This window comes from Vidua chalybeata, chromosome 1 (assembly GCF_026979565.1).
Source record: "Vidua chalybeata isolate OUT-0048 chromosome 1, bVidCha1 merged haplotype, whole genome shotgun sequence".
Classification (NCBI taxonomy): Eukaryota; Metazoa; Chordata; class Aves; order Passeriformes; family Viduidae; genus Vidua; species Vidua chalybeata.
In genome coordinates this window covers 297,562-312,762 of record NC_071530.1, presented here as the reverse complement: position 1 = coordinate 312,762, position 15,201 = coordinate 297,562, and the positions used below count along the sequence as shown (strand labels likewise).

The window sequence follows — 15,201 nt, the reverse complement described above, 5'->3', positions numbered from 1 at the left end:
CTGCCCACCCTCTTGGTCCCCTCTCCGTGCCCACCCTCCCAGCTCTCTGCCCCCTGCCGTGCCCCTGGGCACACGGTTCCCAGGTACCACTGACCCGCTGCTTGTCTCCCGCGCAGTACGGAGTGGATGTGAAGGGCCGGGACGCTCGGGGCCTGACCCCGCTGGCCTATGCCCGGCGGGCCGGCAGCCAGGAGTGCATCGACATCCTGCTGCAGCACGGCTGCCCCAGCGACAGCGCCGCCACGCTGACCCCCAGCCTGCCCCGCCGCAACCCCAACGCCAACAACAACGCCTGCGCCGCCGCGCCCGCGGAGTTCAGTGCCAGCCCCAGCACAGGCTAGCCCGGCACGGGCCCTCTGGTCGCCACACAGCTGCCCTCCAGCCCTGCCGGGGAGCAGGGCTGCAGGAGTGGCTCTGAGAGCAGCACAGACGGGCTCCCACGGTGCTTGCCCTCACCAGAACCCCCGTTCCAGCCAGGAGGAGGCTGGGAGCCAGCTGGGAGCCAGCATCCTGCTCCTCTGCGCTGGTTTCAGCCACCTCTTGCGGTGCAGCTGTGCAGACCCAGTGCTGGCAGCTTGTGGAGGGGCTCCTGCGTAATCTCTGGGGTGGCCCCAGAGCGCCCCGCTCTCGTGACCGGTACGTGGATGGGGAGGCAGTTTCTCCTGCCCCCCCACACACATCTGTAGAGAAAGCAGGGGCTGGGGGCAGTTCAGGTGTGTAGCCTCCCCTGCACAGCAGTACCAGGGAGGCTGCTGGCTGCACCTGCTCCCTCGGGGAGGTCGCTTCCCTCCTACTCTCCCTCCGCGTTGGCCTTGCCACACCCCCCAGTGCAGTGGTGAGGTGGGGGGCAGCAGGAGGTGCCTATTTCTCCATTGCACCCCCCATGCTCCTCTGCTTCTGGCCAGTGCAGGAGGGATGCACGCACCGATACTGCTCCCCATGTGCTCATGCAAGGGTGGCACCTCCCCAGCACTGCCCCTGGACAAAGGCCTCCCCAGCCTCCACGGTGACCTAGAGGGGAAAGAGGATGGTCACCTCGGGATCCCCAGCTCTGTCTGTCTGTCTGTCTGTAGAGTCACTGTCCTTCCAGGTTAAAGCTCCAAGCCATACTCAGTGTCTCCATTGGAGGCTCCCGCTGCTGCCCAGGTGGGGCTGGTCTCCAACTGAGCGAGAGGAGAGGAGCATCTGTCTTTGCATTGGGGTCAAGCTTCTAGCTGAATGCTGGAACCTCAAGGCTTTGGACACTGCTATGGAATGTCTCTGTCACTTGTGTATAAAATGTACATTGGAAATATTTATATGGACACTCTGTATATACGGTTTCTTTTCCATAAGTTGCCCTGTGTGTGTTATCTGCAGCCAAGGAGATAAAGGCCAATAAAGCAACCCACCTCCTGCCAGGCCAGTGTCTCAGTATGCTGCTTTTGAGGCCTCCAGTGCAGCCCTGGTTTGCAGCTGGGTCTGGTGACTCTCCATTCCACACTGACAAACGTTCAGCCTCTTCTCCTCCAACTTGGGCTCTGATAACAGCAGTCCTGTGCCAAACCAGGCCCCTGGGACACGGCAGAGTGCTGAGGCTGGAGGGGAGAGGTGCCAACCAGGGGCACTGAGGGACAATGCCAGAACATAGCCCCAGAGGAATGCACAGCTCTGGCGGGATGGGAGATGGGCACAGCAGAGGGGTGCGCTGGAGAGAGGACATGCAGGGCAGGAGTGCTGGGCCAGCTGGTCCCTGTGCACAGGACAGCCATGTGAAGCTGGGCTGGGGGAAGGCAGAGGTGGGAAGGGAGTGATGGGCTGCCACGGCCAGCGAGGAGAGCAGGATCATCGAGTCCCAAGGCACAGGCAGACCCCTGAGCAGTGAAGGGAGCCGCGTGTCTGCTCTGCCAGGCCTGCCTTCGCGTGCTTCTCATAGCTGTGGGCAGAGCAGGGCCCCAGTGCTGGCAGTTCTGGGCTGGCTGCTCCCCAGGCCACACCACTAACAGCAGTTTGGGGCTCCAGTGTCTCTTTGTGGTGTGCTGGGGTCCAGGCTCTGCTGCACTGGGAATGGGCACAGGCCTTGGGCCCCAAGCCTGTGTGGCAGTGCTGCAAGGAAGGGAGGTGCCAGGACATCCCCAGATGCCACAGGTACCCTCAGATGTCCCTGTCACACCCCTGCTGCCTCCTCCTTGTGCTTCTCCCATGGCAGAGGGGTGCCTTGCTGGGGGCTGCAGATGGTGGCTCCCGTCCCTCCACTCCTTGATGTGTTCTGGCTGTGTGTGCCCATGTCAACATCCTCATCCTGGTCCTGGTCCCAGTCCTGGTCCCAGTTCCAGTCCGGCCCCTGCACCCATGCCACCCCTCATTCCTGTCCCCTCGTGGTGCCCAGGGGTGCCCCCACACCGGCCCTGGCCCCAGCCCAGTGCTGGGTTTGGTTAATTTCCTGGCGACTGCATTAACGGGAATGGAAGCCGAGGGACGGCAGCTCCTCTGGGGCCCATTAATCATCCCCCTCAGACAAGCTGCCTTGATTACAAGTGGCAAGAAATTCATTAGGGCTGCGGCTCTGACAACTTTTATCTGCGCGGCTGGATCTGACTCATTAGGCAGCCAAATTAAAGCCATGATGGGCCCTGATGAAATTCACTGCTTGTTTATCTTGTGCGATCTGATACATCTGCCCATACATCATCTCCCGCGCGGGATCCCGCCCTACCCAGCCCTGGCGCCTCCCTTCCCATCCCAGCCCTGCCCCAGGCCCCCGGGTGCCCAGCCTGGACCCAGCTCTGACCCCGGGAGCCCCCTTGCCTGCCCCCACATTCTGCCTGTGACACTGGGGCTGGAGGTGGGGCTGCGAGCCACGACCATGCCACCAGGAGCCATGCGGGGACAGCTCTGGAATCAAAATCATGCAATACCCTGAACTGGGAGGGACCCAAGAGATCATCCAAGGTCTGGGGCCACAGAGCCCTGAGCAGCCCCACGGCCCATGCAGTGCCCATGGCGGTGCAGGCCTCTCAGGGCACCCGGAGCCCTGGCAGTGGCACTGCTGTGGGCACACAGCCCGTGGGGACAGGCCCCGTGCCCTGCTGCTGCCCACGGATTGCCAAGAGGTGCTGGGGATCCTGGTGACGCCCTTTTGCTGGCACCTGGGGGCAGGGAATACCACCAGATCCCTGCAGGCTCTGACACCATCCCAAGGAGCCAAGGATGGGCCAGACCATGTGCTGGAGCACATCTGGGTGCCAAGGTGACCAGTGTGGCTTCAGGTGGCCCTGGGCCAGGACAAGCTGAATGAAGGAGGACTGCATGTCTGTGTGCAGGGGAAGATGTGTGTGTCCATATTTAGGGGCATGATTAGGAGCTGTGTCTGTGCTCAGGGGCAGGAGCTCTGTTCATGTTAGGGGCAGGAGCTGTGTGTCTGTTTTGGGGCAGGAGTCAGGTGTCTGCATTCAGGCTGATGCCAGGGAGGGGACAGGCCAACCCTCTGCTCTGCTGGGCACCAGAGGGCTGTGCCAGGGCAGCAGCAGTGGGGCTGTCTCTGAGTTGCGTGGCCCCAAGCAGCAGCAGCGACCACTGCAGCACCATGAGGACCCTGCCCCAGGCAGCTAGCAGCACTCACATCATCGAGCTGAGGCTCGAGCCGGGGGAGAGGTGGGTGCCACAGGGCAGGAGCCATGGGATGCAGCCTTCTGCCATGAGTAAATCCATGGGATGCAGCCTCTGGCTGGAAACCAGCCATACCACAGGTTTGCAGCACTTCCCAGAGAGCCTGGGCACGGCCAGAAAAACCCCACAGGGTACAACTTACAATCAAAGCCCCACAGAACTTCTTGCAGCCCCAGCTGAGCAGGCACAGCTTCCTGGGGATCTGTAGGTGGGCACAGGTGGGCATGGGGCAGCACCATCCACCTGAGGCTGCTGGGATCATGCTGAGCAAATGCAGGGGTGGCCAGAGCAGAGATCCTGCCACAGGGCTGCCCCCTCATGTGTCCAGCCAGCCTTGCCTCTGGGGGAAAAGGCACAGGAGTGACAGTGTCCCAGCCCCCTCGGCCTTTGCTCACTCAGGTACAGCACCCACACACTCCACTACAACACCTGCACCCCGTGCCCACCCACGGGAATCAGCCCTGCAGGTGGGTGCAGATGCCCACAGCACAGGGAGTCACAAAGCCCTGGGGAGAGCTCCAGCCTGGCTGATGGGGACACTGGACAAGCTGGCACAGGCTGCAGAGGAGTTGGGGAGGGTCACAACCTTTCCCAGGTGCCAGCCATTGGGACGTTGTTTCTCTCTTGCCCATTGTTTCTCTCCTGCACCTTGAGCTAGTCCTGGAGCTGCTGGCTAATGAATAATGAATAGTACCAGCACCATATTGTGGGCCATCACATCTTCTTACAAGCCCCTTGTCAGGGAATGCTGAGGACCAGCTATGTTGTGCTGAGTGAATAAGCACTGTGGGATGCAATCCCTGCTCCTTTCCCAGTTCTTTAAGAACCACCATACAGGTAAACAAGTGGACAGATTTGGGTAGGGAGAATTCCCTTGTAAATGCTGAAATTGCCTTCCTTAGGGCAAAATAAGTCTTGTTTTATGAATGTGTGTATATATGTGTGTGTGTGTGTATAAACATATTTATATAAACAAACACATGTCCATGTATAAGCACACTCTATGTATTTATCTCTGTGTGTGTCTGCACCTGTATCTACCTTTTACTCTATGTGTGCACACACATGTGTGTACCTGTGCACATACATGCGTACCAGTGCTTGTGTGGAGATTCTTTCCCCAGCAGTTCCTACTCCAGGACACAGGGTAACGGCCAGAAGCTGGTAGATGGGAAATTCCAAATACATGCAAGTGAAAAAACATACTAGGGAGGTGGCTGGGCACTGGTACAGGGGCCCAAAGAGGAGGGGTTGCCCACCCTTGGAGATAGTGAAGGTCAGATGGGCAAGTTCTTCAGCATCTTGAATGGGACAAGCTTCGAGCAGGCATTGGAGCAGAGACCTCCCAAGGCCCCGTCCGGCCTCGTGGCTCAATTGCCCTGGGTCTGTCTTTACTGCCCAGTTTCTTTTTGTGGCCCTCCTTCTCCCACTAACCCCAGTCTGACCCAGCAGCCAGAGCTCCAGCTCATGGGGGCCCCCACAGCTCTCCCATCTGAGGAGGGGCCACAGCTGCTTCGGGCACTGTGGGCAGTGCCATGCACTGTGCTCTCTGTGCACTGTGGGCAGTGCAGTGTGGGCTTTGCTCTCCGCTGTGCAGGAGGCACCAGAACCATCACAATGCTCAGGGTTCACAGGGAGCTTTGCTCTGCTCAGTGCCAGGAACACTCTGCTGCTCTGCAGCTCTCTCCAGCAGCGCTGGTGACAGCATGAGTCTGTCACCTCCAGCAGCTCTACACAGCTGCACCTCTGCAGCATTTGTGGGGATTTCAACATGGCTGTTAGTAGGGTTGCAGTGTGTATGGGCTCTGGGATTGGTCTAATACAACAACAACAACAAAACCTTCCACACAGCTAAAACCTGTAGGTGTTGGAACCACCTCAGCGGCAGCCCGTGGATGAGCATGCAGTGGAGCGGGAATGCTCTGCACACGGATTTTGGGTGGGCAGTGGCCTCTATGGTGGGGGACGTGGGTTAAAGAGACAATAAACTCATGCTGCCACTGAGGCAGGGCATATCAAGCCAGTGTCAGTTAGAAATGCCCAGTGGGAATAAGGGAATTATTGGACCTTAAAATAAAATTTTCCTCTTTTTAATGTCACTGCCCCAACCCCGGAGCTGTGGACACTTTCTGGAGTGTGGTGGTTAACGTGCACTGCTGTGCTGTGATCGGCTGCAGTGGCACAGACCCCTCATGTGGACACATTTGTAGTGGCAGAGCCCCCTGCATGTAGCTGCAGAATGGCTTTGCCCTGCCCCCTGCCCTCCCACACAGAGGTGAGTACCAGTTCTCGTGCCAAAGCCACTGCAGTGGCTGCAAATAGCTGTGTCCCCTTTGCAGCCACGGAGCGCAGCTGAGGTCAGGCCCTGTCTCAGAGCAACACCCACCCGAGGATGGAGAAGTGGTGCAGGTGCTGAAAAGGGAGCCGACAGTTTTCCTGAGAGCAGGGCACTGGGGGCTGCTGCCACAGGACATTTACTCCCCTGATCCAGCAGGTGTTGCTACCTGGACAGGGCAAATCCATGCTGGGGATGCTGTGAGCAGCACCAGGCCAGGCATTTCCTGAGAATACTTTCTTGTTTCCAGGTCAGTGGTTCAGGGACAGAGGCAGGTGTCTTGCAGTGGAAGCCAGCTGTGCTGAGAAACCAAATCCTGAAAGGATCCCACAGAACCCTCTCAGTACTTGCAGCAAATACTTCAGTGAAAAGAGACACCCACCAGGGGCATCTAGAAGCACAGCTTCGTCCAAATGATTGCTCTGATCTGAGCTATGTCTGTGTCTGTTTGCCATACAAGCCAACTGAGCCAACAGCCAAGGGGCAGGGACAGCCACCCCCCAGTGCTCCGAAGCTCCAGGGCACTGCAGGAGGACTCAGCTCTGCAGGCTGAGCATGGACCCCACACTCCAGGTGAACAGAATGTACCTGCCAAAGAGGGGAGGGACATGTGGAGGGAGCACCGCTCCCCAGGCAGCATACAGGTGGCCCAGACCTTGCTGTGGCATCAGGGAGGGCGCTCAGGAAGGTGGAGTCAGCTCTGGCTGTCAGGGGTAGTTCCTGCTCTCCCAAGCTGTGTCTCCCAGGGAAGGTGATAGTGGCTGGCTGGACCATTTGTGACCCAAACTCCCTATCAAAACTGTGAGCAATTGGTGCCCCAGCCAAACCCTGGAGAGAGCCCTCCCCCTCTCCAGGAACTTCTGGTGACATTGCAATGGGTGTTGCTACCACAGCACAGGCATGGGAGCTCCCTTGCCCCATGGACTCACTGATGTTTGTCACATCAGAACAGTTTTCCCAGGCTGGACACCCAGGAGCCACACGGCCCTTGTGCGCTTGACTGGGCGTGCAGCTGTGCCCTGTGCAAAACTGGGTTCATGGGGTTCTGGGGCTGGGCTCGCTGCGGAAGCAGCATCTCGTGCGATAGCTCTCGAGAGCAGAGAACGGCTGGCCTGGATGTGCGAGCCCCTTTTGTTGTTGCACCTGTCCCAGGGCATCCCAGCGCCAGGGAGCCGGGCCAGGGCAGAGGCCGCAGCCGTGTTGGGAGCCTGCAGCAGCACACGCATTCCCGCACTCCGGGATGAGCTGCGGGGGCGGTCCCGAACCAGTCCTGGCCCCGGCTCCGCCGGCGGGAGGGCCGACCTGGGGATGCTCCCGGGCGCCTCCCGGCCCGCCCCATCCTCTTCTCTCTCCCGCGTCTCGGCACCGGCGCAGCAGCGGGTGCAATGGAGCCCGCAAGGCCACCGCTGCTGTTCGCACGGCCTCCGGCTCCGCGGGCCCCGGTACCGGCACCGGCCGAAGGGCGGGTGAGCCCGGAGCCTCCCCTTCTCCCCGTCCGCTTACCGCCCCGACCTCCGCGGCCGCCTCTCGGGGTCGGCGCGGCCGCCCGCTGCCCGTGTCCCTGTCCCTGTCTCTGTCCTTGTTCTCATCCCTCTCCCTTCCCTGTTCTCCTTCTCTGCCCGCGCCGGGCCGGGGCCGCAGGACCCCCGTTCCTGCAGCGAGGAAGAACGTGGTCTTGCTCCATAGAAAATAATTTATTGAAATCACAGCTATACATGGGCGAGCGCCAGCGGCAGCGAGGGCCTGGCCCGGCCCGGCCCGGCTCAGCCCGGCCCAGCGGGCGGCCAGGGCCCGAGGGCCAGGCGGCCGCACTCCCCATGGCACGGACAGAAGGATACGCTGCCGTATGTACAGAGTTTACACGGAATAAATAAGGGACATGTACACAGGAGGGGGAGCGGGCGCTCGGCCCGCCCCGCGCCGCCGCCACCCGCCCCAGGGTCCGGGAGTCCGGCCGGGCTCAGGGCCGGGCCCCCTGCTCGATCTGCTGGTGCTGGCTGCGCACGGCGAAACGATTGACGTGCACCGGGATGGGCACCACGATCTTGGGGTTGCGGACGGGCTCTCCCGAGCGGTTGCTAACATTGCCGGCCTTGATGCGTTTCCACTTGGCGCGGCGGTTCTGGAACCAGATCTTCACCTGCACCTCGCTCAGCTTCAGGGCATGTGCGATCTGCGAGCGCTCCGTCAGGCTCAGGTACTTCTTGCAGTGGAATTCCTTCTCCAGCTCCAGCAGCTGCTCGCTGGTGAAGGCCGTGCGGCGCCGGCGGCTCTTCCCGGCTCCGGAGCCCGGCGGGGGCTGCTCGGCGGCGGGGCCGCCCTTACTCTTGCCCTTGGCTCCCAGCGCGGTGCCGGCGGCCGCCCCGTCCAGGAAGGGCTCCTCCTCGCTCTCACCCGCCGAGCTCTCCTCCTCCCGCTCGCTGCACGGCGTCGCCGCCGACTTCACCTCCAGCTTCTCCTCGTCTGAGCTGTACGCCTTCCCGTCTGCGGGGCACACAGCGTCAGTGTCCGCCGGCGCGGCCCGCCGCCCGCACCCCGCCCGCCCGCACCCCACCCCGCCCGGGTCCCCCCGCTCCCAAAGCTCTCCCCGCTCCCCCGGCGGGAGGCTGCAGCTCCTCCCGCTGTCTCGGACCCCGTCACTACCGCGTCCCGCAGCCCCGGAGCGGGCGAAGCGGCAGCCCCGGCTCCAGCCCCAACAGCCCTGCACCGGATCCTGCTGCGGGCGGCGCCAGCCGCTCCGCTCGCGGACCCCAGCGCCCTTCTCCCCGCAGCCTGCCCGGCTGCAAGGGGCAGCACCGACAGAGCAGGCGGCCACCCTGGGTCTGATCCCCTCAGCAGTTGCCCCAACCCCATCCCAGCGATAGCAGCATCACGGTCTCGGTCTAGCGGAGAACATCGCACTTCCAGGGCTTGTCTGGATGTGCACATAGGAAAGAACGGCCATACCTTGTCTCTCAGCTCAGCCCTCCCTGTCTCTTCCCAGTGCACTAGACCATCGATGCTGTTAGAAAGTAGCCAGGCAAGAGCTGAAGAACTGTCCTGGAAACAGCAGCCAGAGCCAGCTCCAGCCCAGCAAACCTCTCTGCAGGGCTCTGCAGGACATGGGGTGGCCCACTTCTGGGTTTCCCTAATCCAAGGGTGCACCACAGCAGACTGTGCAGCCAGGGAACAAGGTGCTGAGGCAGCCAATGCTCAGGGCTCAGCTACGCCCAGCAGTGGGCAGAGGGGCAGGGACAGAACCTGTCAACATCACACAACAGACAGCACCTCATCCCAGGCCATCAGGCAGAATGCAGTGCTTGGATCATGGCAGACACCTCTGTTAAGATGCCTGTGAGGATATTGATAGGGGACTGGGGTATGAATCTCTTCCTGCAAGCTGCTTGTGTCCCAAACTGCTGTCTGAAGGATTAAACAGCCATGGAGCAAGGGAGGACACGGTGGGAGACAGACGGAGGAAAGAAGTTTGGAAGGCAGTAATTTCCATAGTAGAAGGGCTCAAATTGAGAACATGCTCTCAGCCACAGACAGGGGTCATGAAGGGAGGACCCACAGCTATGCACAAGCAGGTGAAGAAGATTTTCTGTCATGCTGAGACTAGAAGAGACCAGAAAATTCTTCAAGTCTGACCCAAGACCAGTAATCACTGCTGGAAGGAGCTGTCCTGAAGCACTGCTGCTCTATATAATCCAACATGCACAAGGAGAAGCAGCAGCTCTCCAAACTTCTAAGCAGTGTCCAGGTACTGGCACATGCAACCAGGGCCCCTGGATCACTGGCCACCTTACCTCATCTCAGTGGGAAAGGCAGAACAGCCCTCAGAAGCCTGACAGTGCAGGGTTTAAATACACAAACAGAACTGCAGGAGACCACTTGAGCCCAGAAGACATTCCTGGTAGTCTGATGACTGTGGAGCTCCCACATCCCTTGTCAGTCCTGCAGCAAGCCTGTGGCTTCCTGAGACCAGGCTTTGGAGATCTGGAATCTTCTCCCTGCTCTTCCTGTTTCCTACAGTGGGAAAGAACACCTTCATCTCTATCCTGCTGCAGAGTGATTTCTTTCTTCCTGAGGGTCAGGGGCAGGGGAAAAGTTTTCCCATGTGCATAGAGGGTAAAGAGATTTTGCGCTTGTGGGGCTGAGGATCAGCAGCAGGTGGCAAGGAGCACTTTGGCTGCTGTTGCAAAACCTCATGCAAGCACTTTGCTGAAGACAAGAAGAGCTTCCACTTCTGTGTACCACCTCTCTCTGGTGGAGCATGGGGCCTGACAAGGTAAGAGAGCTCTTATGAGGAATTCAGGGTCTTCCCCAAGGGCTTTTTAGGTCCTGCCCTGGCACTGCAATTCCCCAGGGATGGAGGATGGCATCCCAGCAGCCACACCAGCAAACAGTGCTTGTAGGGCAGTTTGCTCCTGTCAGCCCAGGCTGTGCCCCAGGAGATTGGAAGAAGACTGAGCAACATGATGGTTTGCAAAACAGGTGCTATCTCTGAATACCCTCTTCTGAACCAGACTCCAAATTTTAAATTTCTCTCACATTTGTGTCTTATAAAAGGGCTGGGTTTGCAGTAAGGAACTTGGAACTACTTGATAACATAATCTAAATTGGATGTGTTCACAAAGAAAATTGGTATGTTGGTCTGTTAGTCACCTACTATGTCCCCAGCAAGGAAGGAATGAAGGCAGGGGATCCCACCCATGTGGTTGGGGTATACTGAGACTTTCAAGGCCTTTGAACATGAAGTGAAGCTGTCACGAAGCAAAGCATCATGATTGAAAAATCAACGAGAAACAGTAAATGGGGGTTGACCCGCTGGTTTGTTTTTCACAAAGTCACAGCTGTTCATTGATCTTGTCAAAGACATTGAAGAGAGTCCAAAGGGGGTCACAAAAATGTTCTGAGAGCTGGAGCACCTCTGCTGTGAGGCCAGGCCGAGAGAGTTGGGGTTGTTCAGTGTGGAGAAGAGGAGGCTCCAGGTAAATTTTATTGCAACCTGTCAGTACTTAAGGAGGGCTTATAAGAAAGACAAAGAGAGACTTTAAAGTCTCTTGTGATAGAACAAGGGGTGATGATTTTACCTAAAAGAGGGTCAATTAAATGAGGTATAAGAAAGAATTATTCACAATGAGTGTGGTGAAACACTGGCACGGGTTGCCCAGATAAGTAGTGGATACCACATCCCCACCAACACTCAAAGCCTGGTCAGACAGGGCTCTGAGAAACTCGATGTAGTTGAAGATACCCCAGCCCATGGCAGGGAGTTTGGACTAGGTGGCCTTTAAAGGTCCTTGCCAATCCAAACCATTCTGTAATTCTATGATCATGGATGTGGAAAGCATGGTGAAGAGACTTGAGTGTCACAGGTGACAAAGCTATCAGGGAAGCATCAGGAAGACCTGGGTCAGGAATGGGTGTTGTGATGAGCCCTGTGTTTGTAAGGGGAACAACAGAAACTTCACCCTGTCCCTGACTGAATGTGCTGTCACTACACCAAACCAAGAAAGAGTCTCAGAGTACTGCCTGAATCTCAGAGAAGATCTGTACAGCTCAGGAACAAACCTGCTCCCAGGAGAGGTGTGGAGAGCTAGGGATGTTAAGTACCCTTACACCAGGGGTCATACCTTTGTGGCAGCTGTAGAAATAAACCAGACCTCAAGCTTTGCTGCTTCTCATCACCAGTTTCCCTACATGCCTCTCCCTGCTCAAGAAGGGTGGCAGTTACTGGAAGCAACTTTCAAATCCAGTGGATGCAGAGAGAAGTCCTAAAATAGTGCATTAATTCCTTTGGCTGATCCAGGAAGCAACTGATCCTGTGTCCACAGACACCTGCATGATGGAGATACTAACAGAGCCTAGGGACAGCAGCAGTCACTCCAGAGTATAAGTCGCTAAATGTCAGCAAAACTGTCAAAAGGGGGCATTTATTCTTCACAAGGTTCTTCTACAGGTAAAAAATCTGTGCAACATCTTGCCATCTTGATGTGGCTGATGTCAAGGTTATGCCTCCTTTCTGGTGGACTCCAGGGGAGATTAGATAAGGCCACAGAAAACAAATCAGTCAAAGTTTACTAAATATACAGAAACAACACTTGGCACAGGAAGTCCCTGATGTGCAGATGGTTGGATGTGAGGGAAGTACCATTTTAGAATTGACCATTGTACAGGTTGTGCTCTCTTGCTCTTCCCTGGACAACTGCTTTTGGTCAGGGCCACAGACTGGATGTGAGAGCAAACTGTTTTATAGATAGTTTTTGATGACTCCTGTTGACATGAATCATTTTTCTATTCCTTAGTACTGGAAAAAGCTCACAACAACCCTCCTGAGTTTCCTCTAAGATGGTAGTAAAACAAACCCCACTGTCCATCTCCAGTTTTGTCTGGTACAGCCAGGAGAAGCAGTAGGTAAAGGTAGGCACATTTGGCCTGACAAATCCTCTTGGACGTGGGCAAAGCAGCCCACAGAACTGGGTGCACATGGGCATATGCCTGTGCAGGAGGACAAGCACCCCTCATGGCTCCAGAGCAAACCCAGTGCTCAGAGGCAGCGGGGGATGAACAGCTGTAGAAGACATCTTCCCTTCGATCATATGATCCAGTTGCAACAGGAAAAATCTTAGAGGTACGATTTCTTGGATTCAGAAGTGGCCACGGTTTGGGACAGTTCATCTGAGTCCCTTGGGAGGAGAGAACATATTGGGCTCAGTTATGGAGGAGACATAGAGGGAGATCAAGCACAATGCAGTTTGTTTGCTCACAGACTGGAAAGGTGAGGTCGTATAGACCTGGTTTTGGCCAGGGCAGTGCTGCCCCTGAGAAGACTTTCACAAAAAAAGATTGCATTGGGCTTCTGACTCAGCACAGGGGCCGGGGAGCACCGGAGGAACACCCAATAACACAGAAAGGCAAGGGGGAGGGAGAATGCCCTCATTGTCCTACTTGGGCTGAGAAGTCTAAGGGGTACCTGAGTGAGTGAAATGCTCTTCTGAGGGATGAACAAGGCAGGGCACGGAAGACACCTGGGCTTACCCAGGAGAGACCAAAGAGAGGATGGAGAACAAACAGCCAAGCACTGCAAGAAGCAGCAGAGATTCTCAGCACACATCCATACCAAGAAGCCTGTGAGACAAAGGTGGATCCCAGGAGCGGCCAGGAGAGACAGCTCAAGAGAGGCCGCGCCAGAGGAGCAGCAGCTGGCTCCTCTGTGTCTTGCCGCAGGGACCCCTCACGCCCCGTGCTGCAGGACCTAGGGAGGAGAGCTGAGTGCTGGACCTGGCTGAGAATTACGGAGCAACAAGTCTCCGAGGCTGGTGCTGGCGCACTCGGGGAGCGGTCGCAGCGCACAAAGGCGAGGACCCCGACGAGAGCCGTTCCCGTCCGCACCGGGGGTCCCGGGAGGGGCGCTGCCGCCTGCCCGCGCCGTCGGGCTGAGCCGGTGCCGAGACGGCGGGCGCGGCGGCCGGGACGGAGGAGAGAGCGGGGCTGCGGGCGGCCGCCTCGGCGCGGGACCTGCTCCGCCGTCGCCCCTGCGGGGCGGGCTCGGGGGAAACTTTAGAAAGCCGGTAGTCGCAGCCCGGCGACGCCGGGAGGCACCGGCCCGGGCCGCCGCACCATGCTGGGGACAAGCTGCAGCCTCGCGCCGCACCAAACGGGACCAGGACCAAGACAGGGACCAGGACCAAGACAGGGACCAGGACCAAGACCGGTGCGGGCAGGGAGGGCTGCGGATCGAGCCGTGGGACGCCCCGCCACCTTCCGCCTCGCTCGGCCCGGGCCGAGTGCCAGGACCTCGGAGAGCTCCGTGCGACTGGTCCGGCCGCGGCTCCGGGCCGTGGCGCTCCGGTCCCGCCGTGGCGTCCCCATGGCCGGCCGCTCTCCCGCCCCTCCTGCCCCGCGGCCCGGCCGAGGCAAGCAAAGTTTGGCTCCCATCCGGGAAAGCTGCGGACCGGGCCTGGGACGGAGGGGAATCGGCTCGGTACTCCGAGCCGGGCCGGGAGTGCAGCCGAGGGCAGGTCCCGCCGCCACGACCCATTGGCTACCCCGCCGTCCTGCCCGCCGCGCCCCGGCCCCAGCACCGCCGTCCTGGCGAGCTCCGGCCCGCAAGACCGCCTGCCCCCCGGTGCCGCTGGGACGGCGCAGAGGAGCGGGCAGGTCTCCCCGGGGCTGCGCTGCTCCGGGTGAGACGGGGCGGCTGATGTGCGCCGGGCAGGACGGGCCCGCGCCGCTCTTACCTGCAAGGCCAGGGAAAGGCTCCGGGAAGTGCAGCGGCGGCTCGGCCGGCCCCTTGTCGCGGCCCGGGGGCAGCTCCTCCGCCTCCAGGCCGTCGGCGCCGCGCCGGCAGCCGGCGTCGGGGGTGGCGCGCGGCGGGGGCAGCTCCTGCGGTGGGTAGAAGCCGTCGGGGGGCTCGGAGAAACTGGGCAGGGCGGTGGTGAGCGCCACCATGGAGGGCACGGCCTGGCCCAGGCTGGCGCAGAAGGTGTTGGTGAGGCGGCCGGCGAAGGAAGCGAGCGGGGCCAGCGGCGGCAGCCCCGACTGCAGCGGGGCGTGGGACAGCGCCTGCGGTAGCACCAGCGGCCGGTACGGCATGAACATGGGGTACCCGGTGTAGAGCAGGTGCCCGGAGCGCGGCGGCGGCGTCCCGATGAGCGAGTCGATGGAGAAGGCGGTCCCCTGGCCGCCGGGTCTCTGCATGGCGAGCGGGCGCCTCCGGCTCAGCCGGCACCAACTTTCCGGCGAGCTCGGGCCGCCGCCAAGTCGCCGCGATCCCGCCGCCCGCCGGGCCCCGCCGCCGCCGCTGCCGCGGCCCCGGCCCCGGCCCGCGCCCTCCGCCTCCCGTGGGCTCCGGCGCCCGGCGAGAGCTGCCGCCCGCCCGCCCGCTCGCTGGCTCGGCGCGGCGGAGTGGAGGCGCGCTCGGAGCCGCCCGCCCGCCCCGCCGCGGGGGGGCCGGGCCGGGCCGCCGAGGGGAGGGGGGAGGAGGGGAGGGGAGGCGGGCGGGGGTGTCGCCCTCTGCTCTCATCCATCTTCTGCACATCACGGTCGAGTTCCTCCTTCAGCGCCCGCTCCGGCGGGGCAAGGCGCCCCGCTCCCCCGGCGCGGCCGGCCCCTGGGAAGGCACCTCCCCCTCCCGCCTCATCAGCTGTTATTAATGGTGATTGATGATTAACAATTACGGGGCCAGGACAAGGGTGCTTTTGTGGGGACGGGACGGGGCCGCGCCGCTCCGC

At 60.0% G+C, this 15,201-nt stretch overlaps 2 protein-coding genes across 3 annotated transcripts in view; one reads left to right on the top strand and one right to left on the bottom strand.

Moving 5' to 3' along the window:
• AGAP3 (ArfGAP with GTPase domain, ankyrin repeat and PH domain 3) overlaps nt 1-1,400 on the top strand; it is a 107,790-nt gene extending 106,390 nt beyond the window's left edge. For both annotated transcript variants that reach the window (XM_053942650.1, XM_053942641.1), the window contains exon 18: nt 117-1,400. In XM_053942650.1, the coding sequence (XP_053798625.1) occupies nt 117-341 (225 nt within the window). In that variant the 3' untranslated portion in view covers nt 342-1,400. The remainder of the gene's footprint in view (nt 1-116) is intronic.
• A 6,262-nt stretch (nt 1,401-7,662) lies between these two features.
• On the bottom strand, nt 7,663-14,997 carry GBX1 (gastrulation brain homeobox 1). The gene is given in 4 exon segments (XM_053952131.1): nt 7,663-8,467; nt 14,209-14,749; nt 14,751-14,946; nt 14,948-14,997. Coding segments are annotated over 4 exon segments (1,311 nt in total). The 3' UTR covers nt 7,663-7,943.
• Nucleotides 14,998-15,201: the final 204 nt, after the last annotated feature.